The 10,000-nt window shown below is 41.6% G+C and overlaps 1 protein-coding gene across 1 annotated transcript in view; it reads left to right on the top strand.

The window, feature by feature from the left end:
• cpe (carboxypeptidase E) overlaps positions 1-10,000 on the top strand; it is a 38,937-nt gene that overhangs the window by 20,354 nt on the left and 8,583 nt on the right. Inside the window, exon 2 of the mRNA XM_080722840.1 lies at positions 6,809-7,005. Coding sequence (XP_080578966.1) covers positions 6,809-7,005 — 197 coding nt within the window. The remainder of the gene's footprint in view (positions 1-6,808; positions 7,006-10,000) is intronic.

Here is a 10,000-nt window from a genome sequence, read left to right as displayed (position 1 = left end):
CAGGGAACAAATCTGCCAAGTATAGTAATATAAACCTTTGTGTGCGTGCGTGCGTGCGTGCGTGCGTGCGTGCGTGCGTGCGTGCGTGCGTGCGTGCGTGCGTGTGTGTGTGTGTGTGTGTGACTGCTTGTGGTAAAAGTAATGAAAGAGAGAAGGACTAATTATTATGTGAAACAGATGGCGAGAGAGGCAGTAATGAAGGCCTAGCTTTACAGGCCAGATTGACATGAATCACTTTTATATACTGTAGGTAATGTGGGGCAACTGAGGTTTGTTGTTCTTATTTCTTGCTCTAACGAGAGTAATTCAACATTATTCTTACTATAGTCTCTAGCAGTGAAGCCAAACAATCTAAATGATCATGACTTGTGGGGTGGGGGTGAAATTGTTAACCAGTGAGAACCTATTTTATCCTTCATTGTACCATAGTTTGTTGCGCCAAAAAAATGCTGAGCTACAAGCTCATAACACGTCGTGTTGCGATTCACAAGTTCGTTCTTCACCTATGTCCAACATAGAACAGTATCTCTCATGTGATCAAGGGGGATCTGTCCGATATTTCATTGGCTTCCAAAGTTTTCAGGATTGGTTCGTTTTGAACAAAATGCCTCAGTTTGCGCTTTCCGTGACATTTTGCATGCACATTCCCTCTAGGTCAAGGATCAAATGCCACCAGCAGGTCCACTTTCGCAAAAACGTAATAATAATAAACATGTAAATTACTCTGAAAGGTCGAAGACACGGCACCCTTTTCACATAGGCCTATTATAGCGCCACCAGGAGGCAACGATAACCTACCTTACTTGACCTGGCGTAAACCTGTGCTCGGGAGAGTCTAATCTATACTTTGAAGTCCACTTCAGCCGGCACTGAGTCAGCTGAAGAGGACTTCGAAATGTTCGGCACGCCGACTTGTTCGCCTGACAGCTCACTCTGTGGTGCCTCCATCGCTGTTTTTTACCTACTTCCGAACCTAATATTAGGGGCTGTAGTCTGTTATTCCCAAGCGGGCGAAGTGGTCTGCCTCACTGGGGGGGAGCATTCCGCGCCAACTTCGCCAAGTGAGCGAGAGGTCCCCCTCTGGGGGCAGGCGCTCTGCAGAAATTATGCGTGCGAGTATCTTTTGGGGCGAGTGTTACAGTTAACCTTTCAACCACGCTGCCTGCTGAAATGACAGGGATAACCCTCTTATTGGTCAAAAGTACAGTATATTTAAGCAGGTGATGTCATACTAGGAAATGTGGGGAAAATAAGTGGTTTGAGGCAGCTGTGGTCAGCAACACAGGATCAAAGTACTTGTACATGCAGAAATCTTGTATTTCATATTTTGTTCAATCTTTTTATTAAATTCCCTATTTTATTTGACAGTGTTGCAGAAAAGTAACAAACATAGCCAATCTACAAGCTCACAATGTGTCGCATCATAACATGTTGTCAGCTTGTAAAGCTGCTATTTTTACTATTTTTGAAAAATATCCTATAATGACATGACCAAAATTGTGAGAACAGGTTTAAAGTGGTTAAGTTTGTCTGTTTTTTTAATATTTAACAGATTACAAGTATTAACAAGAGCTTGTGACAAAATGATAACTACATTTGGATCCATTGAAACACTGATTCCTTTTTTCTCCCATTTCCTGAAAAGTAAATGGTTTTGGACATAAAACGTTTCCGCCCGACAGCATGTTTCTTTTTACTTTCTCTGTAGAAGTGGGTCCCTTCTCCCTTCCTGTATGTCTTTTGTCTTGTGTGTAGGTCAAAGTCTGTTAGTCTTGTTTGTCTGAAAAAAACAGAAAATGAAAAATAACAAAAAAAGAAGTGGGTCCCTATGTACTTTGTACTGTGCCTTGTGCAGGTGAGAATACAAAGCTAACTACTGTACTTGTGAGAATGACCCAGTTAGACTACTAAACAGCTGCACCTGGCTGCGACAGCAACGTGATGCACAGACATGAAATTGTTATCCACAGCAGATCAAACAGACGGATTCAATTGTGTTCAACTACCATTTTTGTTGCATAAATCAAACCTGAATGTGCCAAACCCCTAGTAGGCTAGTCAATCTAAGGTTTGACCCAAAAGAAATTGCAATAGTAATGGTTCAAGGTTTTTTATGATCCTTAGGGTCATCCAAATAACATATTAAAAGTTGTGAATTATATATTTAGTGGATCAAGGTAAATTCAGGGGGTTCAAGTTTGGGTCCATTCACTTACTATACAGGAAAAAAAGACCCCCCAAAAAAGCTTCTTTAAGTAGCATGTGAGGGATCTAACTAGGGGTTTTTCATGATCCTGAATCCATTGCAAGCATTTGTTTTGTACAAAAAACATTCGTCGGGTTAATAACGGACACCACAAAACGGAGTTGACCCCAGAAAAGTGATGACTCATCACTAATCCATAGTTTTGTGTTGTGGGGGTCTTTTTTTCCTGTATAGTAAGTGAATGGACCCAAACTTGAACCCCCTGAATTCACCTTGATCCACTAAATAATATATATAATTCACAACTTTTAATATGTTATTTGGATGACCCTAAGGATCATAAAAAACTTTGAACCATTACTATTGCAATTCCTTTTGGGTCAGGCCCTTTTTTAGCCTAGATTGACTGGCCTATAGGTGCTCCTAGAGTTAAACTGACGGGAGTATTTTTCTGTGTAATCAGTGACTAATTTAGCCTAGACCAGGGAAACCGGGTTAACACAATTAACCAAGTGACACAAAAGAAGAAAGCAGCAGCTTGAGTCGGCTTGAGAGGAGATGAGAATCATTTAACAAGCTTGTAGACCAGACACCAATCATTAGGTTCTGTCACTCTGGGGCCCTGGGAGGCAGGGGCGTCACAACAAATTCTGGGCCCTGGGTACAAGGATTCACTGCGGGCCCCCCCCATGAATGTTAACTATTGAAAAATAGCAGATATACAAGCTCACAGTGCGGCACCGAGTGCCGCGCTGTGAGCTTGTAGATCTGCTATTTTTGAAAAATCGTGAAAATGTGTGCAAGAAACCTATGTCAAGGACCCCCAAGATGATATGTATTTGGCCACGGACCCCGATCTCAAAATATTTAGTTCCAGGGACCCCCCCAGAAGCAAAATTTGAGTTAGAAATGTTCGCTTAAAAAATACATATATTCAAAGATTTTCACACATTTTCACAACTTTTCAAAAATAGCAGATCTACAAGCTCGCAGCGCGGCACTCGGTGCCGCGCTGTGAGCTTGTATATCTGCTATTTTTCAATAGATAAAGTTATTAGGGCCCCTCCACCTTGGGCCCCAGTAACTCAGTCCCACTTTCCTACCCCTTGTGACGCCCCTACTGGGAGGACAGTGGTTGAGTGAAGTGCGATGCTTTGCCGTAGGGCGCCGGGATTCTGTCAATCCACCAGTCCTGAGTCTGGTACTGTAGACTGTTCTCCACTAAACTGTCGGGCCAAACAGCTGTGACACTACTGCAGCCTAATTCACTGTCTGTTTGACTCATTATTGGCCAAATTAGATTCTACAGGTAGAAAAGTCCAATTCCGTCTTACCTTGTTAGTCGATGAAAGTCAGTGTGTTTGTCAGGGCAGTGTGCCTGTGCATAATTGTGTGTCCGCGCTCTCATGTCATTAGACCTGACCTGGGTCAACTTCAGATGTCTTTCTTTTCATCAGCCTTACTGTTGGTTTGTCTGAAATTTACATTCTATCCATTACACTGATGCTTAAAGAGTCTGTGGGAGTTAAAGTAGTTAGAGCACCGGTTTCCAAAAACTCGATTGGGAGTCTCTGGACCCATTTGTGGGTCGCAGACACATTTTTATGGGTCCCTTTACTTTTTGTTTCCTAGAATTTGTTACTGTGACAAAAAAAAAAAAAAATAATAATTTCTTTCATGAATTAAAAACAAAATTCAATGATTTTCTTCTGTAATTTCATGAAGAAATTCCATAAATTAGAAAACAAATGTTTAAGAAAAAGTAGTCTCTTTTGGATCACAAGCTAAAAGTCTGGGAACCACTGTTAGACATCAGGGACATCTCGACACATTGCCGGGCCTGGAATTTAACCTGAAATCTTTTGCTTCCCAGGCGGGTTATCATCTCTGGCTGACCCATATGCACCCTGGTTGGTCTAGGACAAATCTCTGCAGAGCAGCCTGGGGGTACTCAACTAGTGTTGTTTACATACAGGATCATGCAATCATGATGTCCTGGGCCAGAATCCAGCTCAAGGCCTGTTTCACATGTCATTCCACACCCTTTTTCTGTCTCTCCCCACAATACCATCCAGTCAAGCAAAAAGGCCTTCAATAAGAAAGGGGGGTGTGAATGAATTTGAATGAAATCAGCTGGTGTAGTTTTTGGTTACTTCTCTGCACTACAAAATCGGAAATACAGTATGCTCCACAAAGACATGTTATTCATTATAACATAAATTGTGAGTTTTTACATGTGCTCTCATTTTTCATCTACTTTTTTAATGTATTGCTAAAACTGTCACTGTGGATGAGGCCTTCCTGGTGTAAGTGTGTCAGCAATATTTCACTGAAAATTATTCAATAAGTAAACAAATATTATGTCCCCATTCCTCTTTATTGCTTAAATGGGACATACAGACAGACAATACAATAGAAAAAGGTGCACTCAGTAGACATGCCCTTATACGTTCAGCCATGAAAGTAGCACAGCATCAGTGATAACCAGTTGTACAATGTCTCTATTGTCTGCCTCCCTGTCTCTCATAGGGGTCATTACCCTATTTTTTAACAACAATATTTTTTAACAATACAAAACAAGAAGACAACATGTAGAAAGACAAAAAATAAGTAGAACAAAATAAGGTGCAGAAATAATAATACAATAAAAGAGGTCATGGGACGCCCGCGGCACAGCTGTCAGACAGTTATGTATACAGGATTAATATAGGATATCATCAACCTTCATAAAGAATCAGGGGCACCACCCAAATGTCTTAGCCATTTCTCCCATTTCCTTTCTCCTACCTCCTTTTGGAGTCTCAGAGAGTAGGTCATTTGTTCCAGAAGATTCAATTGTTTCACAATATTAACATATAGGTCTATAGTAGGACATTTCTTCTGTAACCAGTTCTTAGTTATAGTGTTTGTACTTGCCACACGTTGTATCTTGAGAAAATAAGAGTTTCTCTCATATTTCATAATTAAAATTGCCCTGCATTCCACATAGTCTGAATGTGTCTGACATCACAATCTGCAAGCGGAAGTTAGGCAACCCAAGGCAGTGGGCAGTATAAGCTGGTCTCTAAACAGACAGAATATTTCTAATCTTCATCAATAAGAACAAAACTACTCTACAAGAACAATGTTGGTATAACTACATTTGTAAATTACTTTTACGTGCATAGACTATCAATGCATGGTTGGATCGTCTTGTTCCGGTTCATCCCATAAGCCGGAGGGAGAGGAACATTGTGATTAGCTAGTTAGTAGTGTAGATTCCATAAGCTTGAGAGGCCGCCTATCCCATAGCCTGGAGGGATGATTGCTGCTCTATTAATTAAGTAGTAGTCGTGCCACACACACACACACACACACACACGCACTGGATGCAAGAATCTCCTTGTGGAGATTAACTGGAAAAGTGCACTCAGTACAGGGCAGACCTCTGCCAAGGAGGCAGCGTGTGGTGTCATGCTACCTGTTCGTACCTTTTTGGGAAAAGCTTCAATTAGAGAGAGATGAGATTCACTTTTATCATTCCCCAGAGGGACATTAGGGAGCATGAAACAAGACCAAACTAAACAAACACTCAACAATTCACTGTACCCCTTCTCAAAAATACACACATGTACTCACTCATTCACAAACAAAACCCCACATCACCAGTCACACATTAACTCATTCACTTGCAACTTAAGTCAATCTGGGAACCCATCGACAAAAGAAATAGGAAAAAACAGTGCCCTCTGCTGTTTTCTTCCTTTGAATTTGCCTCTGGGTCATCTGGGAGCACGGCCCAATGGGCTGTGGATGAAGGCCTGTTTGGTCCGCCCTCAGTGGTCCACTTCTGGTCCACGTGTCTAGGTTTACATTCCTAACTGTTTACATTGAGAGATTACTTGCAAGTAAACTGACACACAGTTGTTGCTGAATGTATACTCAACCTGGCTCACATCATCCAGTTAGGCGCAATGCTTAAGGTTTAGTTATAGTTACAGCAGCTGATTTCATCGATTAGCAAACCTATATGAATTAAAAAATACTACACGGATACACTGGTCTATTTTTTATGGATCCGCTTGCCTAAATCCACTTTTACAGGATTCCACACACACAAGGCTTCCATGTCAGCCCACTGAGCATTTTTCAGGCTATTCAACGTCTAAAATACATCTAAACGGCTAAAATAGCTGGTTATAGCTGGTCTAAAAGTAAAAGCTTTTCAGACAGCTAAGCTTACATTAGACGTTGATTAGCTGTTTTTTAAACTTTTATATATAGACTGTCTGGTTGAAATGATGTTGTTTCAACGTCTAATCTAAGCTTAGCCATCTAAAAAACGTTCACTTTTAGACCAGTTATAACCTGATTTTAGACAGACATCTAATAGACGACTATGGCTCACTGGGCGAGCTGTTCTACTTTGTAATGCATCTGGTGTACATTGGCCTTGATAGAGTACAAATGTAACCAAATTGACCCGCCATCAGAGTTAGATGAACACATTTTTACGCTCTCAGTCAAAGCGAGTTAAATGTACTTTGTGTCAGGAGGAAGTCAGGATTTTACTGTGTGGTGTAAGTGTTGCTGATTTGGCGAATGTTTCTCTGTCCTTTCCAGGGGAGCCAGAGTTCAAGTACATTGGGAACATGCATGGCAACGAGGCAGTGGGCAGGGAGCTGCTGATCTACCTGGCCCAGTACCTGTGTAACCAGTACCAGCAGGGCAACGAGACCATCATGGAGCTGGTCCACAGCACGCGCATCCACATCATGCCCTCCATGAACCCTGATGGCTTCGAGAAGGCTGCCTCACAGGTACAGTGGGCAGGGGTGTCGCACCAAAGTCTGGGCCCAGGGTACTTTAACTATTGAAAAATAGCAGATATACTGTAGAAGCTCACAGCGCAGCACCGAGTGCTGCGCTGTGAGCTTGTAGATCTGCAATTTCTTTTTTAATCGTGAAAATGTGTCTTTGAATGTTTTTTTGAAAAATCTTATGTCAGTGGTGCTTAAACTTTTTCATTTGAAGGACCCCCAAAATTACATGTATTTGGCCACGGACACCCAGAAGCAAAATTTGAGGGACAAAAGATACATATATTCAAAGTTTTTTATTTATTTATTTTCCTTTCTTTTCCTTACTGTGTGCATGTTTTTTCTTTGTCCTGTGCTTTTTTTCCCTGAGGGGTCTGAGGGGTGGGTGGGTGGGGATTTGTATGTTCTTTGTTGTTTGTTATTTGCATAAAGGAAAAATAATAATAATAAAAAAAAGATTTTCACACATTTTCACGACATAGCAGATCTACAAGCTCGCAGCGTGGCACTCGGTGCCGCGCTGTGAGCTTGTGTATCTGCTATTTTTCAATAGCTAAAGTATAGGCAACAGAGTCTTATGCACACCTGATCAAAGCTTAGCGATGGGTGCGTAGGCGGGGGTCAACATCATTTCAAACATGCACAAGAAGTACATAGCTAAAGTATAAAATAATTAAGGCCCCTCCACCGTGGGCCCTAGTAACTCAGTCCCACTTTCCCCCCCTTGTGACGCCCCTGACAGTGGGAGGTGTGCATGTTAAGCCTGCATACTGGACGCACACAATTACACACTCATACATAAACATGGAAGCACACAAGACCGACAAACACACACTGGACACACAAAATATAAATTAATTTATTATTAGATGCTCATGAAGTGCTCGGTGCTCAGTGAAACGCACACACATAGAAACACATGAGTAGAGTGACAAATAAAAACCTCTCGATTCTTGATTCTTCAGACACATGCAGCCACACAAGCAAATATAATTTATACTGTACAGACACACACACACGCACACGCACGCGCACGCACACGCACACGCACACGCACACACACATACTGGTTTTTATGATTTGTGGGGACCACAATGATGAAAAGGGTGGTCCCCACATTTGATGATTTTAATCATCACATGTGGGTACCACCCTTTCTAAATGTTATACAGCTATGAAAAGAATCAGGTATAACAACTATGGCTGTGTTAGCTTATACACGACTTCAAATATCAGAATTGATGAAGTTATTCCCCATGACGTGACTGTGTATACAGATTTTGGTCCCCACAAAACATATAAAGCAACTGAGCACACACACCCACACACACACACACACCATGACCAAAAAACGTGAGTTATGGGCCAATGCTAAAAACTTCACAGGCACATCAGAGCAGCTCCTGTGTTGGCTTTTAACAGTTTCCCTCATGGGGACCTGATTTTTGGTCCCCATACCGTACCTGGTCCCCATGACGTGACTGTGTATACAGATTTTGGTCCCCACAAACATACAAAAACCAGTGCACACACACACACACACACACACACACACACACACACACACACACACACACACACACACACACACACACACACACACACACACACACACACACACACACACACACAGACAGACAGACAGACACACACACACACATACACACACACACAGACACACACACACACACACACACACACACACACACACACACACACACACACACACACACACACACACACACACACACACACACACACCTCATGTCTTTAAAGATAGCCTAAGACAGATTAACCTGACCAGTCTCACATGACCTACTAACCTGCTAGCAACACCATGCATCCTCTGCTACTTCCCCCAACAATAATTTTAGTTTTCCATTAGTTGAATATTATTTGTCATTTTCTGAATTAAACTAGGTTGAGCTAAATCTATTTATTATAAACTATAAGAAGTTTGTTGGTTATCTTTTTTTAAAAGCATTCTTCTGTAAATCATTCATGAAATTCACGAAAAGATGAAGTGTGTGAAATCATTCACACACTTCATCTGCAACACAATTCCTTTTCCCTATTTTACACCACACAGCATTTGAGAACATTGGATGTCTGTCAGTCGTGATGATAACACAGGCTCATGTTAAAGGATCAGTTACAATCTACTGTACAATGTTTATACTGTATTACATTCTGTCATACAGAGTGATGTAGTGTAGAGTAGTGATTCCTCACCTGCTCTGGATCAGGGCCCACTTGAAAATCTTGAAAGTGTTTGCGGCCCACCCATCCGAGTGGGCCGTGTGCATTTCATGTTTATTTTAATGATCCATCAATCTTTCTTATTCGAGTTCTGGCTTGGGTCAAACAATCTCTCTGCACACTAATACAAACCCCTCCCTCTTTCATCTGTACTACAATGTAACCATCGGCTCCTTTTTCTCATGTTGAGTCATTACATCCGCACTAGTCCTGCAACTGCTGTTCCATACATAAACTACAATAACCAAATGTTTGACTTTATTTGATTTGATTTACTTTATAGCACAATGTCTAAAATAAAATAAAAAACAAACAGTACACAAAATGTAAAAAGAAAAGGATGAGCAAGAAGCCAGAGCTTGTACATCAGCAATGGGTCCTCTCAGTGGAGTGCTAGAACCAAAGTCCAGTATGTACCGTACATAAATAGTAGGAAAACCAAAATGGTACCACATCCCAAACTTCAAATCAATGTAGGACAAAGTACACATTTCCACTTTTTTTTATTGGCACAGACCAACAAACAAACGCTTGCGCGTTTCGGCTATGAGCCTCCATCAGTGCATATATACGAGGCCTCTACCTATGTCTAACACAATAGAACAGGGACGTGCTGGCTATTGGGAAAAGCGGGACAACTCCCGAACGGCCGGTTCATTCCTGGCCGGTCCAGGCCAGCCATTAGGAAGAAATTTAAAATAAAATGTCGGCCTTCGTTCCATTTTGGGGGCTGGGC

The sequence above is a fragment of the Nannobrachium achirus genome (genome assembly GCF_963921795.1).
Source record: "Nannobrachium achirus genome assembly, chromosome: 3".
Lineage (NCBI taxonomy): Eukaryota > Metazoa > Chordata > Actinopteri > Myctophiformes > Myctophidae > Nannobrachium > Nannobrachium achirus.
The sequence above is the reverse complement of the archived record's forward strand: the minus strand, read 5'-3'. Positions and strand labels throughout refer to the sequence as shown.